The 23,097-nt window shown below is 45.6% G+C and overlaps 1 protein-coding gene across 8 annotated transcripts in view; it reads left to right on the forward strand.

Annotated features, from left to right (window-relative positions):
* Window positions 1-23,097, forward strand: part of SOX5 (SRY-box transcription factor 5) — a 1,005,438-nt gene that overhangs the window by 962,997 nt on the left and 19,344 nt on the right. For all 8 annotated transcript variants that reach the window (XM_087935225.1, XM_087935226.1, XM_087935221.1 and 5 more), the window contains 2 exons: window positions 19,125-19,233; window positions 20,797-20,970. In XM_087935225.1, the coding sequence (XP_087791351.1) occupies window positions 19,125-19,233; window positions 20,797-20,970 (283 nt within the window). The remainder of the gene's footprint in view (window positions 1-19,124; window positions 19,234-20,796; window positions 20,971-23,097) is intronic.

A 23,097-nucleotide genomic window follows, 5' to 3' on the forward strand; every position in this document is an offset into this window, starting at 1 on the left:
CAGTCGTCGAGCGAGACCGCCCCAGCCTATTGGGACTACAATGGTTTGCGCCGCTGGGACTAGAAGTGACCGGCACCAACCACATCGCGAAGCAGACTGGGAGGAACAGCTCGTGCGCGACTTCCAGGAGGTCTTCGACGGGAACCTAGGCAAGTACCGGGGCCCCCAATATCGTTCAGCCTAGACCCCACCATTGCACCCATCCGCCTCAAACCCAGGCGAGTACCTTTCGCCCTCCGACCCAAAATCGATGAGCAATTAAACAAGCTCATCGAACAGGGAGTCCTCGAGGCCACAGATCATGCCCGATGGGAGACCCCCATAGTCACCCCGATAAAGCCAGACGGGTCGGTGAGAATCTGTGGGGACTATAAGGCCACCCTAAACCGCGCGCTACAACAAAGCGCCTACCCCGTCCCAGTAGTACAACACCTCTTGCACTCACTGGGAGGAGGCAGGGTCTTCGCCAAACTCGACCTGGCACAAGCCTATCAGCAACTGCCGGTAGACGAGGAAACCGCCGAAGCGCAGACAATAGTCACACACCGGGGGGCCTTCCGCTGCAAGAGGCTGCAATTCGGAGTCAGCGTAGCCCCGGGGGTATTTCAAAGCCTGATGGAAAGACTCCTCCGGGGCATAAAAGGGGTGGTGCCGTACTTTGACGATGTATTGGTAGCCGGGGCTGATCGGAAACAATTAGAGGACCGCCTACGGGAAGTACTGAGGAGATTCCAAAACGCGGGGCTCAAGGTTAAGAGAGAGAAGTGCCAACTGCACACAACAAGGGTCGAGTTCCTGGGGTATTTACTAGATCAGCATGGAATCCACCCCACCGAGGCAAAATAAAAGCCATTAAAGAAGCCCAAGCCCCGAAACAAAACGGAATTACAAGCGTTCCTGGGGTTAATAAATTTCTACAATGTTTTCCTGCCCCAAAAGGCGACCGCGGCGGAGCCATTGCATAGGCTGCTCGACAAGGCAGCCACCTGGACGTGGGGGAGACGAGAAGAGGACGCCTTCAACAGAACCAAGGACCTTCTCACATCAGACGCTGTCCTCATCCAGTACAGCGAGACACTCCCCATCACGGTAACGTGCGAAGCATCCCCCTTCGGAGTAGGAGCCATCCTCAGCCACACCCTCGCCGACGGAAAAGAAGCGCCCATCGCTTTTTCTCGAGGACCCTCTCAAAACCGAACGAAACTACAGCCAATTGGATAAGGAGGCTCTAGCCATCGTCGCGGCCGTAAAGAAATTCCACGAATACCTTTACGGCAGGACCTTCACCATAATCACGGACCACAAACCACTGCTGGGAATACTGGCAGGAGACCGGGCCACACCAATCATCCTCTCCCCAAGGATGACAAGGTGGTCCGAATTTCTTGCCGCCTACAATTACCGGCTAATCCACCGCCCGGCAAAACAATTCCCCACGCAGACGCCCTCAGCCGCACACCGTTGCCAACCCTGGACGACGACCCAGCACCAACCACGTCTACCCTGAGCATCGAGACCTTACCCAACCTACCCCTGACCGCGTCAGACATTGCCCTAGCAACCAATAAAGACAGACGTCTGGCGCAGGTCCTGAGATGGGTGGGGAAGGCTGGCAGGAAAAAGAGGAAGACAGCGAGTTCAAAGCTTACCGGAGCCGACAAACAGAACTGTCAACACAAAAGGTTGTTTATTGTGGGGAGACAGGGTCGTAATCCCGGAAAAATTACAAAAAAAGTCCTAAGCATGCTACGAAGGGCACCCGGCATCGTTGGGACAAAAGCCCTGGCCAGAAGCCCGTCTGGTGGCCAGGGATGGACAAAGAGATCGAAGCCTGGGTAGCCTCCTGCAAGCAGTGCCAGGAATCAAGACCAAACCCCCCGCCCCGAGCCGAGAGTAGGAAACCCCAGGGGTCCATGGTCCCGAATCCACGTAGATTTCGCGGGACCAACCAAAGGACACACCTTCCTGGTAACCGTGAGCGCTTACTCAAACTGGCTGGAGGTAAGCAACATGAAGGCGACCACCACAGACTCCGTCATCAGAGAACTCAGCAAACTCTTCGCAACCCACGGCCTCCCAGATGTCATCGTATCGGACAACGGGCCCCAGTTCACCGCACTACCGTTCGAGAAATTCCTAGCAGAGCGAGGAATCCGACACGCATTAACAGCGCCGGCGCACCCGGCGGCGACAGTAGGGCGGAGAAAATGGTCCAATTCACAAAAAGACCATCCAAAAGATCGAAACCGGCGACATACAGGACAAGATAAATCGAATGCTCCTAATTCAACACATAACCCCAGTACCACAACAAACAAGAGCCCAGCGGAGCTATTAATGGGAAGAAAACTGCGATCCCCGCTCGACCGCCTGCACCCCACATACAACCCGGAAAGACCCCTGATTCTACCAGCAAACACAGAACATTCTCACCGGGAGACAAGGTCTACGCTAAAAAACCTCACGGAGACCCCCTCTGGGTACCGGCACCGATCACCCAAGCAACAGGGCCACTCTCGTACCGCCTCCAAACAGCTGACGGACGCAGCGTGGAGCGCCACATCGACCAACTGAGATCAAGAACCACCGCGGGAAACACAACCGACACGCAGACACCAGGTACAGAAGGGAACCGGCAAGACACCAACCAAGAGGGGAGGGAAAACCCCAAAGAACAAACCCACCGAGAAGGAACCAGCAGTACTCACCATCTGATGAACCGGAGAGCGACCCACTCAAGCCTCGCCTGGAAGGAGCAGCCGAGCCAGCTCAACCGACCCTGGAAGCCCGGCGGGAGCAGCCAAGCCAGCTCAACCAGCCCGGAGAAGCCGGCGGGAGCAGCGAAGCCAGCAGCTCGACCGACCCGGGAGACCAGGAGGAGCCGTGGCGAGAGGCCTGACTCACCCTTCCAGGTGGTTCCATCAACCGAGGCGGAGAGCGACAGGAGTCCCACCCGAACCGGCCGACAACCAGATGACAACTGACCAACGCAAGTCAAGTAGGAAAATACGGAGCCCGCCTACCTACGGGACTACGTCACGTAGGACCAAACCAGAGAGGAGGGTGTTCTGTATAGAAATCTACATACTGAAATCCGGCAACCCGGATTGGCTAAAACGCACTGCCACCGGATTGGCTGAGTGCGCGGCACTGATTGGTCGCTCGGGATCGCCCGCGATTGGCTGAGCCGATCGCGGGCGATTCAAAACGACCCGATTGGCCGCAGCACTCAGCAGAAGGTCTTTTTAAGCCGCGTTTCTTCCCCACTTTCCCCACTTGTGTTTTGACCCCAATAAACGAGCTGAACCAAGTCACTGACTCACGTCATTTGTTCGTATGAGATATACGACACTTGGGTCAGAACACCATTTTATTGTTGCTTGCTCTGTTGACTCTGCTTGTTGGAAGTCAGTGGTGAATTGTGCAAATGGCAATCCCGGGACCAACACTGTGCAGGTTTTTAAGAAGAGATTGGACAACTATTTGTTTGAAATGATAATAGGGTTTTCTGCCTGAGCGAGGGGGGGCGGGTTGGACTAGAAGACCTCCAAGGTCCCTTCCAATTCTGTCGTTCTGTAACACATTTAGGTGATTTCTTTGCATGGGTTGATCTGTTTCTTACGGGGTTGGCATGGATAACATTTATAATGGTGCCATCAAATACGTTCATTCTACCATACAGCTTTTAACCTTGACCTTCTGCCCAATGGCTAAAGAGTTATTAAAGCTTTTTTTTAAGAGTGTCCCTGATTTTCCTCTCTCTTGATATGCATCTTCCTGCCTGCAACGCGGTATCATTCTATTCTCCCCTCTCAGAGCCTTCTTGTTATGCCATCTAGGGCAATAGATTAGAAATTGGTAGAGTGAAAGGAGGGTTTGGCATCCATTTCACAAGCTGTCAGTCTGTCACCTTCTGCCATCAGTTGGAAATAGTTGAATGGCAGGCGACATCTAGCATCCTTGTTTAGAAACGTGCCAGGGGTAGGAGTGGTAATTAAGACCAATCCTGTGCTTATAAAAATCCCTCTGCTTTTCTGGACTCTAGAATGGTCTGTTTAAAAAAGGTGTGTGCATTCAGACAGATTTTTTGTTGTTGTTTTTTTGGCAAATCAACAATGTATCACACCTTGGAATGCCTTGAGGTTGTATCAGGCTTTGCCACTAAGCCGTGTGATGCAGCACTGAATCAGGACAAGGCAAGAAAAATCAAATGCACAGGTACAGTGTAGGTGGTACCATGCTCAATAATAGTAACTGTGAAAGGGATCTCAGAGTCCTACTGGACCACCGTTTAAATAATGAGCCAGCCATGTATGCAGCAGCTACCAAAAAAGCCAACACAGTTCTAGGCTGCATAAACAGAGGAATAGAATCAAGATCATGTGGAATGCTCATACCACTTTATAAGGCCTTGGTAAGGCCACACTTGGAATACCGCATCCAGTTTTGGTCACCACGATGTTAAAAAGATGTTGAGACTCTAAAAAGAGTACAGAGAAGAGCAACCAAGATGAACAGGGGATTGGAGGCTAAAACATATAAAGAAGGGTTGCTGGAACTGGATACGTCTAGTCTTATGAAAAGAAGGACTAGGGGAGACATGATAGCAGTGTTCCAATATCTCAGGGGCTGCCCCAAAGAAGAGGGAGTCAAGCTATTCTCCCAAGCATCTGAGGGCAGGACAAGAAGCAATGGATGGAGACAAGGAATCAAGGAGAGAAGCAACCTAGGACCAAGGAGACACTTCCTAATAGTGAGAACAATTAATCAGTGGAACCACTTGCCTCCAGAAGTTGTGAATGCTCCAACACTGGAGGTTTTTAAGAAGAGATTGGACAATCGTTTGTCTGAAGTGGTGTAGGGTTTCCTGTCTAAGCAGGGGGTTGGGCTAGAAGACCTCCAAGGTCCCTTCCAACTCTGTTATTCTATTCTATTCTAGGAGAGAGAACATGCACTTGGTAGCATCCACTCTCGCTGAAGACGCAACAATGGTCTTTAAATTTCAGGATACCTTCCCATCTTCTTTTTATGTGAAACCGTTCTTTGTTCAAAGGTTTATGCTGTGGGTGCAAACAAGAGAAATCAAGAGCTGTGGCATATAGATACCATGTAGGGGCCTCCAGCTTTCAGATTCCAATGATATGATGACAATATTCTCTATTGCTTTTTGGAGAACCTCTTCTTCCAATCTTCCATGCTCGATGCACCCTGAATCTGTCAAGACTACAACTCCCAGCGTTCTCAGCTAGCAAGACCAAACAGTTGGAGTCTCAGTCTCCAGCATGGGGACCAATAACAGAATAACAGCATTGGAAGGAACCTTGGTGGTCTTCTAGTCCAACCCTCTGCTCAGACAGGAAACCCTATAACGTTCCAGACAAATAGTTGTCCAATCTCTTCTTAAAAACTTCCGGTGTTGGAGCATTCAAATTGTTCCACTGAATAATTGCTCTAACTCATAGGCAACTTCTCCTTAGTTCTAGGTTGGTTTTCTCTTTGATCAGTTTCCACCCCATTAGTTTCTTGTCCTATCTTAGATGCTTTAGAGAATAGCTTGACTCCCTCTTCTTTGTGGAAGCCCCTGAGATATTGGAACACTGCTATCATATCACCCCAAGTCTTTCTTTTCATTAAACTAGACATACCCAATTCCTGCTACCATTCCATGTATGTTTTAGCCTCCAGCCCCCTAAGCACCTTCATTGCTATTCTCTGCACTCTTTTTAAGGCAGATGTCTTCAAACTTGACAGCTTTAAGACTTGTGGACTTCAACTCCCAGAATTCTTCCTCCAGTCATGTTAGCTCAGGAATTCTGGGAGTTGAAGTCCACAAGTCTTAAACTTGCCAAATTTGAAAACCCTTGGGATAGATACAAAGATAGATACATAGATAGATAGATAGATAGATAGATAGATAGATAGATAGATAGATAGATAGATAGATAGATATGGATATAGAAGATAGATACTGTAGATCAGGGGTCTTCAAACTTGACAGCTTTAAGACTTGTGGACTTCAACTCTCAGAATTCTTCCTCCAGTCAAGTTAGCTCAGGAATTCTGGGAGTTGAAGTCCACAAGTCTTAAACTTGCCATGTTTGAAGACCTTTGTTCTAGAGTCTCAACATCTTTTTTATATTCCAACAACCAAAACTGGATGCAGTATTCCAAGTATGGTCTTACCAAGACGTTATAAAGTGATATTAACACATCATGTGATATTAATATTATCCCTCTGTTCATGCAACCTAAGACTGCGTTGGCTTTTTCGGCATTGATGTGAACGCGTACAGCTTTCACTGGAAGGGTTTTTTTTTAAAAAAAAAAAACCCTTCTACATAACCAGAACTCAGTCCAAAACCAGGAACTACTGTTGAGACTTCCCAACTGCAGCTTGTGAGTAAATTACTCAGGATTTCACATTCTCATGTTGTACAGCGTTTGTTAATGCTTTCTGCATCAACAGGAAGTCTCGCAAGTAGTTACAGGTGTCTGTTTGTAAGCCACCAAGGCATGAAAAGAATGTCACGTATATAAGAAGCAAAGAATTTCTGCCTTTTTAAAATTATTATTATTATGAGGATCTCAACTGGTCAATTTCCAGAGACAATCAGCTAATCCTGGTTGGCAACAGAACTGAAAGAGTTCAGTATCACTCAAGCAAAACAGTCTTGAATTTCCTCAACCATCCAAGCCAAATCCATCAGGCACTGAAGATGGAGAAAGAGGGGTAGGGTGGTGTTTTTCCAATGTGTTACCATAAAGGCCTTGAGAAGAATAAAATGTGCCATTCTTTTAACATGTTCCAGAGAAGCCATGCGGGTGATAGAAGGGTTGTCGAGCCATGTCTGACATGTGCAGCATGGATAAGTAACTGAGTCACTCTATTGTTTAGTAAACAATTACCAGCAAAGCGCAGCCTGGGTCTTGACCCCCTGTTTACATGAAAGTGACGACTGCCTATCCTGTGTGGGCTGCAATTTTCTCCGCTCTTTCATCAGGCCACTGCTTCCCATTGAAACGTTAACCCTTCCAGTTCAAGGGTTTTTCTGGCATTTGGCATCTCGACAATAGGACGGAAGCCAGGTGGATCCTTTCTACAGCTTACACTCTAAGAAGATAATAGTATTGGGGAGAATATTAATTGCATTCAACTATCATGGATCCTGACTGGGCTTAAATATACAGTATATTTATACAGTATATTTAATCAGCTGTGATCTATCTATCTATCTATCTATCTATCTATCTATCTATCTATCTATCTATCTATCATTTATCCACCTATATAACCTTTCTATTCTCTCTCATCTATCAATCATTTATCTATTATCTATCGTCTTTCTCTTGCTTTATCATATATCACTATCTATCATCTATCTGTCTATCTGTATCATCCATCTATCTATCGTGGTCATCTATCAATCATTTATCAATTATCTATCATCTTTTGCTTTATCATCAATCATTATCTTTCATCTATCTGTCTATATCATCTATCAATTGATCTATCTATCTATCTATCTATATCTATCATTTATCTACCTACATCACCTATCTATTCTCTTTCATCTATCAATTATTTATCAATTATCTATCATCTTTCTCTCACTTTATCATCTATCACTATCTATCATCTATCTGTCTATCTCTATCATCCATCCAACTATCTATCTGTCTGTCTGTCTATCTCAATCATCTATCGATCACTTATCAATTATATCAATCATTTATCAATTATCAATTATCTATCATCTTTTCTCACTTTATCATCTATCACTATCATCTATCTGTCTATATCTTCTATCTGTCTATCTATCTATCTATCTATCTATCCTCTATCCATCTATCTACCCATCTATCTACCCATCTATCAATCATCTATCAATTTATCAATTTATCAATCATTTATCAATTATTTATCATCTTTCTCTCACTTTATCATCTATCACTATCTATCATCTGTCTGTCTATATCATCTATCAATCTATCCATCTATCTATCATATTCATCCATCTCTTTATCCTATCTATCTGTCTTCTATTTACCAGTATCTATATATCCATTCATCTATCCATCCATCTTTCTATTTATCTAATTTATATCACCCCCTATTTCACAAAACAGAAAAACATGCCAGAAACATAGAACAAAGTAAAAACAACTCAAATATCTATAGACAAAAGAAACGCAATACACACCTAACAATATAATGCAATTGAGCTCCTAATTATCCCATCTGAAAAAAAAAATGTCTTATTGGAAAAAAACTGAGAGCTGTGATTTCACACCAAAATATCTGTTAAGCCGACATGCTTGCATTTGTGTGACACGTTAAGTTTACTTAGATTTAATGTTGCTTATTATGGAACGGCTTGCCTCCAGAAGTTGTGGCTACTCCAGCACTGGAGGTTTTTAAGAAGCGTTTGGACAGCCATTGGTGCAGAATGGTCTAGCCTAGGGTCTCCTGCTTGAGCAGGGGGGTGGACTAGATGACCTTCAAGGTCCCTTCCAACTCTGTTATATTGTTCTATGGTTTAACCTTTGGGGTAAAAATGTAAAATGGATTGCATTTAGCAATCAGTCTAAACATTTGACAAGCACCTTCATGATGCATTCCATATTTTATTCCACGCAGCCCTCACCCCACCCCATCCCCAAGTCAGCATGCAAATTTAATAATAAATAAATAATAAAAATCCATCCTTTTCTAATCGTTTTCATGTCAAAGGTCAGCTGTCCCGTGTCATCGCCTGTGAGCAAGCTTTATTTTCATCATAATGCTCTTTTCAGGAATGATATTTCCTCTTCTATAAATGCAGGAAAAATTCTATTTTAAGGGAAAGTTGTCCAGGAAAAGTTTATTCAAGATGTATAGAATAGAATGGAACAGAACAGAACAGGACAATAGAAACCCTTCATCCCTCTTCCCCTCTCTCCTTCCCTCTCTTCTTCCCTCCCTCCCTCTCTCTTTCTCTCCCACATTCCCTCTCTCTCCCCCTCCTCCCTCCCTCCCTATCTCTTCCCCTCTCTCTCCCTCTCACTCCTCTCCCCTTCCCTCCCTCCTTCTCTCTCTCTCTCTCCCCTCTCTCTTTCCCTCTCTCTCTTCCCTCCCTCTCTCTTTCTCTTCCCCTCTCCCTCTCTCTCCCCCTCTCTTTCTCCCTCTCCCCCTCTTCCTCCCTCTCTCCCTTCCTCCCTATCTCTTCCCCTCTCTCTCTCCCTCTCTCTCCCTCTCTCTCCTTCTCTCTCCTTCCCTTCCTCCCTCTCTTTCTCCCCCGCTCTCTCCCTCTCCTTCCCCCTCTCTCTTCTTCCCTCCCTCCCTCCCATCCTCTCTCTTTCTCCCTCTCTCCCTCTCCCTCCTTCTCCCTCCCTCCCTCCCTCCCTCCCTCCCCCTCTATTTCTGTGTGTGTGTGTCATTGTGCGTATGCATTTCAGAGATTCTGGGTAAGTAAGGGTGAGTTTGAAGGTCTGAAGAAGGCATTGTTTTTTTCAAATTCCATACAAACAAAAAAGAAAACCCCCTGGCTGATAAATCTTAGTTACATTAAAAGATAATCTTTCCTCTGCTTTGGTGGTCTGGGGAGTTTATATAATCAAAAGGTTAAAGTCCTTCTTTGTTGCTGTTTCCCTGTTCATTAGTACAGTAGAAAACAATAAAACAAGGCTGCCAAGAAGAGACCCTGGTAATAACGGAGTCAACAGCTGAAAGCGTTTTTTATCATTTTGTGCATGGCTTTTACAACCCTGTGAACTACATCCAACAACTGATTCTCTCTGAGTGCAACAATCGGAGAGGAAAAGATGGCAGCCTGATGGGACTTATTCCTTGAGCCTGGCATAGCGTTGGCATCAAATTCTAGTCCGCAAGCATATATAGGTAGTCCCTGACTTAAGGCCACAATCAAGACTAGGACGCCTGTTGCTAAGCAAGGCAGTTGTTAAGGGAGCGACCGATGCCCAATTTCACAATCTTTATTTGCCATGATTTTAAGTGAACGGCTGCAATTTTGTTAAATGAATCTGTGTTAAGCAAATCTGGCTTCCCCCATTAACTTGGCTTGTTGGAAGCGGGCTGGGAAAGTCACAAATAGTGATCCCGTGACCCCGGGAAACTGCATAGGCTGTAAAGGCATGTCTGTTGTAAGCAACCACATTTTGTGACTGTGCGGAAGCTGTGACGTTCATAAGTGCCAGGACCGATTAATCAGAGTGGAACTAGAAGGGACCTTGGAGGTCTTCTAGTCCAACCCTGTGCTCAAGCAGGAGGCCCTATACCTGTGATGGCGATCCTATGGCACAGGTGTGACAGGTGGCATGCGAGCCATTTGTACCAGCACGCGAGCTGCAGGCAAACTTACCTCACTGTGCATGTGTGCACCTCACAGCTGATTTCCGGCTGGTTTGAGGCCTTTTTCGGCCTCCGAAAAGCTTGAGGAAGGCCTCTGCAGGCTTATAGAAGCTTTCTAGGCCGAAATCTAGTCCTGTTTTGTCACTTCCAGTATTTTCAGAAAAACAGGAAGTGACGAAACGGGGCTAGATTTCGGCCTACAAAGCTTGTAGAAGCCTGCAGAAGCCTTCCTTACGTTTTTGGGAGTCGAAAATCAGCTGTGAGGCGCAGTGCAGGTAAAGGGGCAGCGGGGGTGGGGGTGGGTGAGAGTGCGCGCACATGCGTAGGGGGTGCTGGATGCCGGCACAATTTTTGGCACAGGATCCCCAAAAGGTTAGCCCCCACTGCCCTATACCATTTCAGACAAATGGCTGTCTAGTCTTTACTAAAAAACCTCCGTCGATGAAGCACCTACAACTTCTGAAGACAAGCTGTTCCACTACTTAATTGTTCTCACTGTTAGGAAGTTTCTGTTTAATTCCAGGTTGCTTTTCTCGGCAGCAGGTGTGGACCGCTGAGGTCTCGGAGAGCGAGGACTCAGATGAGGGGCCTGCGTGTGATGCAGGGATAGGGCCAGGACTATCAGGGAGTGGAATGCTGCCTTTGGAGATTGTGGAGGCTGGCAGCAGTGAGGAAGAGGTCCCCGAGGAGCCTGTCCCCAGTGCGCATGCGTGCAGGGCTGTTCGTAGGAAAGAGCAGCTGCAGCAGCATGGGCAACTCGCGTGTAAGGCTGCAAGGTAATGGCCCCTCCCTTAAGAGATAAAAACCAGCGTAAGAAACCGAGATTCTTTTCAGGAAGCAAAGAAGTTTTTGTACTTCAAGCCTTGTGGAAGTTTGGACTATCTTGGTTTATGTTTGAAGACTTTTTGTTTGGAATATTTCTTGGCAACTTAATCTAGTCCTTTTGGCAGCCTTGCACAACCTTGGCAAGGCTCATTCTTATCAGAGACAATTAGTTTTAATAGCCTTTTAACAGTGAATTAACGGAATTCGCAGAGAAGCATTAAATGGTTTTGCTTTTATCTCTGTTTGGTGTTTGTTTACTTGGAACAAGGTTTGGGTCAGAACAGTCATCTGCAAATTTGATGAGTTCCCCTTCTATTCCCTCATCTATGTCATTTATGAAGATGATGAAGAGTACAGGGGCTAAGGCCGAACGTTGTAATACCCCATTTGCTTACTTCTGGTTGTAAGTCACTTTTTTTCCGTAAAGTTGTAATCTTGAACAACTGCTAAACAAATGGCTGTAAGTCAAGGACTACCTGTATATGCTACCATCTCAGTCATAGTGTGGTGCTGCTATTTAACTATCAAGTGTGGTCCACGGATCTACAGCTTAAGGTCCAATTAACTGATTTATTGCTAAACATGCCTGTGCACAAGAATCTTGTCAACTAATAGTTAACACCTGCTTGGGGTTAGATACAGAACAACAGAATTCAAGGGAAGTTGGGTTTAGTTCACTTGCAGCTACATAGGGGATTCTAGGCTGGTTCCTCTTTTCACTCCGCCCCATGTTTTGCCACTCCTGATTAGAAAACAACAACAACAACAAAAACCTAAGGCTTTAAGACACGTTGACTAGATAGCATGACATACTCTCCAGATATCTCCAGGGTTTCTGTTCAGTGGTGGATTATTATTTTTTTACTATCATTCTGTAGCCCTGGCATGATGTGGCTTGATGGGCATGGCTTGGTGGGGGTGGCAGGGGAAGGATACTTTAAAATCCCCATTCTCTGCCCACCCCACTAACCTGCTTTCCAGCTCCGTTCTCCTGTGCAAGGCAACCAAAGAAGACCCAGCTGATCAGCTGAGACTCGGGAGGGAGAGAATAGATGGAAGCAGGGCCAGTCAGAGGTGGGATTTGCCGGTTCTCTGAGCTACCTAAAATTTCCGCTACCAGTTCTCTAGAACTGGTCAGAACCTACTGAATACCACCTCTGTTTCTGTTGCCTTTGCTGATCCTTAACATGGTTATAAGACAACCGTTGCTTAAGCCTAACACGGTTCTATTTGTGCAGATTGGAAGTCAGCCTTTTGCTGATCTTTAGGATTTCTCCATAAGCCACTTCCTTCAATCGTCTTAGCTTGGTGTCACAGTGTATCTGGCACCAAGCAGAACAAAACATGAGGTTCAGAGAGCTTCTTGGCACACCCCAGGCTGGCATGTATCCCTATTAAGCATGGGGAAAGGACCCCATTCCTTGAGCAAACAAAATATGAACAGCACATGCTCCTATCTTTGGGGTGGTGCAGCATCAGAAAAGAGTTTAATCTTGTGGATGAAAGAAGCTGAAATGAAAATTGAGCCTTGAATTATGCAGTTTGGGAAGGTCTACAGTTTGGCAAACTCTGCCCTTACTGAGTTCACACTCTCTAGGATTTTGCCAAGGGCGCCAGCCAAAAGGACGTATAAATAGGAGGGTTGCAATTGTCAGCGCAGCTCCCATTTGGCCAGGCCCTGTTGCAGAATATTATTGGCCTAGACTGGAAGTATGTGTGTGGGCTGGGAGGCGCATGGAGGACAGGGGAGGATGCATTTAAACTTTGATCTCTCATCCAGCTAATCTGAAATACTTCTGTATACATCCCGTTAATTGAACCAAAACCCAGATCGGTGCTACAGCCTTCAGTGATGCTGGAAAGTGGAGGGGGGGGGGAATAACTGGGAATGAGAAATCTGCATGGCAGCCATGTCATTTGAAAGACACCTTCCATATGGTTCAGTCTAATAATAGAGCGTTTTTGCCTGCTTTCACGCTGGCTGTGGAATACTCCAGGGGAAGTGAGGAGGGCCTCACTTTGCTTCTTGTCCTGCCTTCAGGTGCTTTAGAGAATAGCTTGACTCCCTCTTCTTCGGGGCAGCCCCCGAGATAGTACTACACTATATGCACTATATACACAAGAAGAGTACTACACTCCTCTGCTCGTAACAGAATACTGTATTTCGCCAGGGTTGAGATTTTGGGCTTGGACAACCTTGAACTAAGCCACCTACGGTTGGACTTAAGCATAGTACACAAAATTATCTGCTACAATGTCCTACCTGTCAATGACTACTTCAGCTTCAACCCCAACAATACAAGAGCACACAATAGATACAAACTCAATGTAAACCGTTCCAAACTTGATTGCAGACAGTATAACTTCAGCAACAGAGTGGTCAATGCCTGGAATGCACTACCTGACTCTGTTGCTACATCCTATAACCCCCATTCCTTTAACCTCAAACTATCCACTATTGACCTCACCCCATTCCTAAGAGGTCTGTAAGAGGTGTGCATAAGTGCACCATCGTGCCTACCGTCCCTGTCCTATTGTCCCCATTTATTCGTACCTATTTCCTGTATTCTTACTCATGTTTATATTTATTCCTATTATCTTGTAAGCAATTGACAAATCAAATCAAATCAAATCAAATAAATAAATATTGGAATATTGCTATCAGGTCACCCCTAGTCCTTCTTTTCATCAAACTAGACATGCCCAGTTCCAGCAACCATTCTTACTATGTTTTAGCCTCCAGTCCCCTAATCCTCTTTGTTGCTCTTCTATGCACTCTTTCTAGAGTCTCCACATCTTTTTTTACATGATGGCAACCAAAACTGGATGCAGGATTCCAAGTGTGGCCTTACCAAGACATTATAAAGTGGCAATAACACTTCAGATGATCTTGATTCTATCCCTCTGTTAATGCAGCCTAGAACTGTGTTGGCTTTTTTGGCAGCTGCAACACACGGCTGGCTCATTTTTAAATGATTCGTCCACTAGGACTCCAAGATCCCCCTCACTGTTATGGGAGAACCCGAAAGTTTTTCATCCAATCTAATTGCCTGTTTTGCTTTTTGTCCTGGGCGTTCGGCTCCATGCTGTAACAAAATCCATGGACTTATTTTGCAGTGGTGCCCAGCTCTTCGATTCATTGTTTGGACGTCATGGTCCAAACAGGGCCACAAATATTTTCAGAACTGACGTACCCTCCTGTGGAGGTGGGCACAATCCAACAGTGGAATAATTAAGATTTCCCACGTGCTTTAAAACTGTTCTATGCAGCCAGTCATGATTAATGAATGCATTTTGATAGGCAAATCTGAAACTATTGTTGTGCTTTCCCGTTTGAAACTGCTAAATGGATTTTGCCAAAGGGAGGTGGGTTGTCCTCAGTTGGCAGGCTGCAGTTCATTTGTGAGTGGGATGGGATGTCGGCAGGCTGCAGTTAATTTGTGAGTGGGATGGTGAAAACAGATCTGTTTCTTCTGTCGATGGATGTCATGCACATAAGTTAAAATCCTCTTCTGCAAAGCATGTAGTTCAGCAGTGTATTGCCACCTACTATTTTCTTCTCAGACTAGAATAAGAGAGTTGGAAGATCATCTAGTCCAACCCCCTACTTGAGCAGGGGACCCTTTACTATTTCAGACAGATGTTCATCCAATCTCTTCTTAAAAACGCTCCAATGATGGAGCACCACAACTTTTAAATACGAGTGTTCCACCGGTTTATTGTTCTAATTCCATCCATTGCTTCTTGTTCGGCCTTGCGGTGTTTTTCTCTCTTCTTTGAATGGCTTCGCTATTGACTTTGGGCCGTTGTGCTGTTAATTATGTGGCCATCAAAGCATTAGCTCAGAGAGAACCCAAATCCTGAGCAAGACTAAATAGACTAAGAAGAAGGACTAAATTTGAAATGTTGTGAGAAAAGCTGCAAAGAACTGAACTGCCCTCTGAGGCTCCCTCAGTGTTATAAACAGGAGGCCTCCAAAGATAGCAAGAATTCTTGACCGTGTTTTGAAGTAATCCAGTTTGGCATCTGTAGAGGAAAGCTCATATCAGAGTATTAGATTTAGGATCTAGAATTTCAGAGTGGAGCTACAGAATTGGAAGACAACATGAAATGTTGAAATGTTGAAACTTGAAATGTTGAAGTGGGATTGAGTTACCTTCTCCCAATAGTTTCTTCCTGTCAAATTTGGTCTGACTGATTGGGCATGTTATGGGACTGTCAGTCAAGGAATGGCTAGGAGAATGGCTAGGAGAAGTGCCTTCTCTGCTGGAATGCTTGCTTTCTGGCACAATGTCTCTCAGAGATCAGGACAACCCCAACCTTGATGGCCTTTCATAAGGCCTTGAAGACCTGATTATGTGCCCATTTCCTGGCTGCATTGATGTCTATGATAGTACTAGCACTTAGACTTATATACTGCTTCACAATGCTTGTTCTGACCCAAGCCTCGTTCAAATCAAACAAACACAAAACATAGATAAAAGCAAAACCTTTTTAATGCATCTCTGTAAATTCTGTTCATTTACAGCAAAGTGCTATTAAAACTAATTGTCCCAGATAAGAGCAAGCCCTGTTAAGGTTGCGCAAGTCTGCCAAGCACACAAGATTAAGTGCAAGGAAATATTCAAAGCCAAAAGTCTCTGAAAACAAACCAAGATAGACCAAACTTTCACGAGGACTTGAAGTGCAAGAGCATCTTTGCTTCCTGCAAAAAATCCCACCTCTGAGGGCTGACTTTTATCCCTTAAGGGAGGATCCATCACCTTGCAGCCTTACTCCCCAGTCGCCCATGCTGCTGCAGCTGCTCTTTCCTTCGAGCAGCCCTGCGCTCATGTGCACTTGGCACAGGCTCCTCGAGGACCTCTTCCTCACTGCTGCCAGCTTCCACAATCTCTGAAGGCAGCATTCCACTCCCTGATAGTCCTGGCCCCATCCCTGCATCACACGCAGGCCCCTCATCTGAGTCCTCACTCTCCGAGACCTCAGCTGTCCTCACCTGGCACCGATGAACCACAAAAGTGCTTTACAGCCCTCTCTAAGTGGTTTACAGAGTCAGTATATTGCCCCCAATAATCTGAGTCCTCATTTCACCAACCTCAGAAGGATGGAAGGCTGAGTCAACCTTGAGCCTGGTGGGATTCAACCTGCCAAACTGCTGTCAGACATTGATCAGCTGAAGTAGTCTGCAGTATTCTAACCAGGGGTGGGATTCTACCAGTTCGCACCTATTCGCTGGAACCGGTTGTTAACATTCTAAGCAGTTCAGAGAACCGGTTGTTAGAAGAAATTACTGGCCTAATCCTGTAAGGAAGGCAGGAAGGAAACATTCTGGTATTGCTTACAGAAACTGCCTCTCTGTTAACCCTTATTACATTCTTGGCAGGACTAGACTTCCTGTCTCAGGAACGTCTCTGGTGTTTTTTCCCCCTCCTTTGCTGGTACTTTGCTTGTGTAGAGTGACCATTCAAAGTTACAATGGCACTGAAAAAAGTGACTTATGACCATTTTTCACACTTACAACTATTACAGCATCCCCACAGTCACGAGAGGCCAGGCGAGGAGATGTGTGCCTCGATGTGAGTGATATTGAATTGGCCACAACCAGTCAATAACATAACCACCAAGCCATGTCCACCCAGTCAGATGACCACCAAGCCATGCCCACCACCTAAGCCATGCTCACAGAACCGGTTGTTAAAAGATTTGAATCCCACCCCTGATTCTAACCACTGCGCCACCACAGCTCTTATGATGATGGAATTTTTTTCTCAGTGGATGGAGGAAGGGAGGGAGGGAGGGTGGGATGGATGGATGATAGATAGATAGATAGATAGATAGATAGATAGATAGATAGATAATAGATAGATAGATAGATAGATAGATAGATAGATAGATAGATAGATAGATAGATTTGTACTATGTTGTAACAATTTTAAATTGTTTTATGATTGTTTGCCACCCAACATCACTTTCAAAATGGGGCATCATTTGACAACTGTCTCTTTTAGCAACAGAAATTTTGGGCTCAATTGTGCTTGTAAATCCAGAGCTCCCTGTAATCTTTTGCGTAGCTTATTATAAGAAAAGATCTCTTCTTCAGGGGATTCCACTGGGTGATCACTCTTCATCTTCCCATTCTAACCTCTGTTAAACAATAGCAGGGGATTTTGTAGAATGATCCAGAAATACTTCACTGCTTCAACTGGTTGAGAGGAATTTTGTGGAGTCAATGTAACCCCCATTAATTATGCCTTTTAAAAACTTGCGCTTTTCTTCCCCTCCAAACCCCTTCTATATCCCAGTAGAGATGTAGCTTGAAAAGTTCTCCCCTCTTTGGTTTAAATCATTTAATTTGTGGACTAGCAGATCTTCTGTTTTCAATTCAAATAACGTATTTTACTTATGTGGATGTTTGAGAGCGAGAGAGTGGGAGGGAGAGGGAGGAAAGGATGGAGGGAGGGAGAGAGAGAACGAGAGAGAGAGAGACGAAAAAACAGTGTTATTTGCTACTTGATTGGTTCAGTGTAACTTTTGGGGACATCTCCGCCTGATTTGTTTGATAATTAAAGCTTTTTGCAATGCGCTTTTCACCTCCTTCACTCCACCACCGATTCCCACGTGCCATTTTTCTCCCTTTCCTCGGCACCAAGATTGACTGAAGGTTCACACAAGTCATGGCTCAGAGGGGCAACCGTAAAAGCATGGCTGACTATTTTGACATGGTTTGTTTTGGAGTGACAACCTCTGAGAATTATCTCAGCTTTCCTTTTGATGGGGCCTAATTGAATTATTTTATTATACCGCATGTTTTAGTAGTGAGAGGTGAGGAAGGGTCACCTTGTCCCCGAAACAGAGACTCCGGTGTCGTGCGGCAGTGAAAGGCAGCTAAAAGCGGTGCCAGTTGAACTTGTGCGAATAGAAGGCCTTGTGCGCTCACCACACGATAGTTTGGCAGTTCTGCGTATCGACGCATATGAAAGCATCTTCTGGCCTTAAGGGCTGCAGGATTCCTACTCAGAGAAAGCCTACCAGGAATCTTTCAAGTCTGACAACAGAGCCGGGTTCCCCAACTTGGGCAACTTTAAAAGACAAGTGAACTTCAGGTCCCAGCATTTCCCCAACCAGCCAGCCCCTCAAGAGCGCTGGGGTTTGCTTTCATATCTTATTTTATTTGATAACTCAATAATAAAAATGTTAAACTTGGAAGAGTGTTTGGGGTTTTGGAGATGAAAGTGCCATCCAGTTTGAGTGACTCTATGGGATTTCTGCTAAGTGGTCTGTGATGAGTGTGTGTAAGTATGTATGTGTGTGTGTAGATGGATGGATGGATGGATGGATGGATGGATGGATGGATGGATGGATGGATGGATGGATTAGAGAAAGAGAGATGATAGATTGATGGATGGGTAGATTAGAGAGAGAGAGAGAGAGAGATGATGGATGGATGGATGGATGGATGGATGGATGGATGGATGGATAGAGGCAGATGATAAATAGATAGATAGATAGATAGATAGATAGATAGATAGATAGATAGACAGACAGACAGACAGACAGATGCTAACATTACAATATAAAGCAAATAATGCTTTATTAGGTTGGTTAAAGTCGCCTGACTCAAGAAGATCCTTGAAGTTTGGATGGCCTGGCTTATTCAAACTATTATTCTATCAATCCAAGTTTCACAAACTTTTTGGGATTTGCACATCATTGGCTAAAAAAACATCCTTCTTTGGCCGAGAAGAACGAATACCCACATTTCAAATTCCTAATGCCTTTCTGAAAAAGATTGTTCCTTCCCCCAATCATTTCTTTTCCCGAATCAACAGGTTTTTCGTAAATGCTGATCTTCTTTCCCCAAGGAATCTTTCAAATTACGTACTAATGTTGCGGTTTTCATTGCCTATTAGTAAAAAACACAGCTTTCTATTCTCTTTTCTTTCCCATCCAGGACAAGACGACACTGGAGAACCTGACTCAACAGCTGGCAGTCAAACAGAATGAAGACGGGAAATTTAGCCACGCGATGATAGATTTCAACATGAGTGGTGACTCTGATGGTCAGTAGCCCAGCCGTTTGCCTTCTTTCCAGCCGTGCCTGGGCACGCATTATCAGTGAAGAAACAACCTTCAGATCTCTGCTCCTTAAGCATGGAAACAAACATTAACTCAGCAAAAGTGGGGGGAGGATGCTTTCAATCTGTGGATTCTTCTTCTTCTTCTTCTTCTTCTTCTTCTTCTTCTTCTTCTTCTTCTTCTTCTTCTTCTTCTTCTTCTTCTTCTTCTTCTTCTTCTTCTTCTTCTTCTTCTCTTCCTTCCTGCCTTTCCTTCCATCCTTCCTTCCTTCATTCCTACCTTCCTTCCTTCCCTTCCTTCCTTTCCTTCCTTCCTTCCTTCCTTTCCTTCCTTCCATTCTTCCTTCCTACCTTCCTTCCTTCCTTCCTTCCTTCCTTCCTTCTCTTCTACGCAGGGGTCACTCACGCATGTGCAGAGTCACAGGGTACAGGGGATCACGCATGCATGCGCACACGGGGGTCATGCACACATGCGCAGGGGGTGGGGGGACCCACATGCATTGCCTTCTGGGTGCTGGCACACAGGCACAAGCACGCACACAATTATCAGCACAGGAGACCAAAAAGGTTAGCTACCACTGGTCTAGATGTCTGTGGAGATTCTCAGTCATCCAGGAGGTGGTGGGTCCTATCGGTTCAGTGTGAGTGTGCAGTGTTTGCAACTCACCTTCTGCTGCAAGCCCGGTGTGTAAAACAGCTGACACGCGGTAATTGGCTGTGCCGCGTGAAGCAGCTGAGGTTGGGAAGCAGGAAATAAAAGTCACTATAGAGCCAAGGTGGGTGGGAGGGCCCGGAAGCTGATCGTCGGAGCGAACTGGTTCGCTCACAGATGATCGTTGGAGCTACCGGTTCGGGTGAACCAAGCCGAACCAGTAGAATATTACCACTGCATCCAGGTCATGGTTGTCCCAAAGGTGCTTTTTTTCAAAAGGCAACTGGAAAATGGTGGAGTTGAAGGACCCTTGATGCTCTCCGATCTTCCTTGTTTTTTTGTCATGCCTTCTGACTGCCAGTTGGTGTTCATGGATGCGTTCTGCCAGTCTTCTGCCTGTTTGTCTTCTGCCTGTTTGCAACAACCATAGTGGTTGTTGCAGTCCTTACATTGTAGGTTGTAGATGACTCCTGTTTTTTTTTCCCTTCCTGGCATTGCTGGGTCTTTTGGTTTTGCTTAGGACAAGGGTATCAAACTCAAGGCCCATGGCCCACATCTGGCCCACAGGGTGTCTAAATCTGGCCCACGGAGCCACCTTGGAAACAGTGAAGGACTGGCCTGACATATTCACTTACTCTTTGCAAGAACCAGGGTCTTCCCACATTGTCCCTATACCCTATGACTTTCATGCATGGGCCCAACCCTATTTTGAAGCTTTGCTAAGCAAAGCTGACAGCGAATTCCCAAGTTTGATCATTACAAAATCAATAATTCTGAAGACATTTTCAAAAATCCGGGTGGGATGAATCTCCCCTGGGATGTCAATGATGGGAGGGATAATACCATGAAATAATAGTTGTTCCTTGCCTAATCTCTCTTTTCACCCAACTTTTTAGGAAGTGCGGGAGTCTCAGAATCTCGGATTTACCGAGAATCCAGAGGGCGTGGGAGCAACGAGCCACACATCAAGCGTCCGATGAATGCCTTCATGGTGTGGGCAAAAGACGAACGGCGGAAGATCCTGCAGGCTTTCCCTGACATGCACAACTCCAACATCAGCAAAATATTGGGTAAGGGAAGGAAACAGGGCTGCCAGATGTGTAGCTCTTAATGTATTCCTTTTCTTTGAGCATAAATGTATTTGCTAAAAAGCATGATTAATTTTCAGTATATTTGTGATAGAATTTTCAGTAGAATAGAGTACATTTTGGAGGACAAAATTCAAACTTCATCCTAATGTACAGTACGATGGCTTAGCAGTGATGGGCAGAAGGAACTAGCTGTGGTCTGCTTGCAGGAAAGGCAGTTTTGGTCAGTTCCACATTCCAGAATATGGTGCTTTTCTTCTGTGTCCAGGTGTCAATTTCTCAGAAGTCCTGACTTTTAGCTGCTGCCATTGAATGCCAGATTGAACTGTAATTAGACCTCTCTCATCCAGGATGTGGATCGTGGATGAGAGGACCAAACTGGCATGTATAACGAAGATCTGATTGGGCTTAGAGGGGGGGATTGTCCTCTCAGAGATGGAGAGTGGAGCACAGGTGTGCCTGTTATCTCCCAGAAAACTCTGCTAGCTTTCAGAGACATCGCATCTCAAATAACCAGATGTGGAACCAGGGGTGGGATTCTCATGGTTTGGGCGAACCCCTTGTTCCGATGATCAGCTGGCTCCTAACCGGTTTGCTCTGACAAACATGTGGGCTTACCCCGCCCACCCCTGCTTTTTCCTGGGCTGTATGTCTTTTTGTTGGAGCACAGCTGATCCGCACGGCAGAGTGGTTGGCCACGCCTCAGCTGTTTTCTTCAGCTGCAGTTGAAGGTAAGTATTAGCTTTTTTTTTAAACACAGGGCAGACTCACGCTCACCGAACCAGTTGTTATACCGGTTGAATCGCACCCCTTTGTGAGACCACGTTTGTAGAACTGGGCCTTGGGGAACAGATGGGGACGGTGCTACTGTCTCCGCTTCCCCATTGTGTGGAAGAATTGGAGACTTCTCTGCTAAAGTCATAGTCGTCATCATCATCTCCCCAGGAATAATGGTCCAAATGTAATCTCAAGGTGGAACACAACCAGGCTTTCTTCCCTAAGGCCACTCACGCCATTCTCCCAATAGCGTGGGGTGTTCTCCAAATAGCGCATGCCATTCTCTAAAATACAGGTTGTCCTCATTTTACAACAGTTCGTTCAAACGTGATTTATGACTGTTTTTCACACTTATGACCAGAAGTGGGATTCTATTGGTTCGGACCAGCTCCAACAAACAACTGGCAGCGAACCGGTTATTCCCATGATCATCGAACCAGTTGTTACACCGGTAGCATCCCACCACTGCTTACGACCGTTACAATATCCCCCTGATCACATGATCAAAATTTGGACACTTGGCAACTGGCATGTGTTTCTGATGGTGGCAGTGTCCTGGGGTCATGTGACCTTCTGACATGCAGAGTCAATGGGGAAGCCAGATTCACTTAATAACCATATTAGGAACTTAACAATTGCAGGGGTCCACTTAACAACTGTGGCAAGAAAGGTCACAAAATGGGTGAAAACTCACTTAACAACTGCCTGGCTTAGCGTCAGAAATTTTGGGCTCCATTGGGATCGTAATTTGAGCGCTACCTAAATTACACACCATTCTCAAAATAGTGTGCATTGTTCTCCAAATAGCGCATGTCCCTCTCCCAAGTGGCAGGCATCGTTCTGACGATGCTTCAGACAGCTTTGCAGACCTTCTGAAACCCTGCAAGAATGCTAACTTCATTCTCCTCCAAATAATGTGCCACAATCAGATGCATATGTGAAGCTGTGAAAAAAAGAATTAAGGGGAAATTTCCTTACAGTGTTGTGACCCACCAGCAGCTAGCAGAGCTGGTGGCAGACTCGGACAGTGAGAAGGTCGGGGAGGAACATGAGCCAGTCCTGGAGTCTGGGGAAGGCTCTGACAAGTGCTCTGTGTCGGAGGCAGAGATGGGACCAGGGCCGTCTGACAGTTAGCAGCTGCCTTCGAAGTCAGAGATCAGTGGGGCAGAAGAGCAGCTGGAGCCTGTTCCCAAAGTGCACATGCACAGAGCTGCCAGAAGAAGGGAACAGTAAGGAACAAGGGCTGACTAGGGAGTAAAGACACAGGTGAACGGTGAATGGCCCCTCCCATAAGGAATAAAGAGGAGCGAAAGGGGAGTGTTTGCAGGAGAC

Source organism: Pseudonaja textilis, chromosome 5 (assembly GCF_049901715.1).
Source record: "Pseudonaja textilis isolate UNSWEBS1 chromosome 5, rPseTex1.2, whole genome shotgun sequence".
NCBI lineage: Eukaryota > Metazoa > Chordata > Lepidosauria > Squamata > Elapidae > Pseudonaja > Pseudonaja textilis.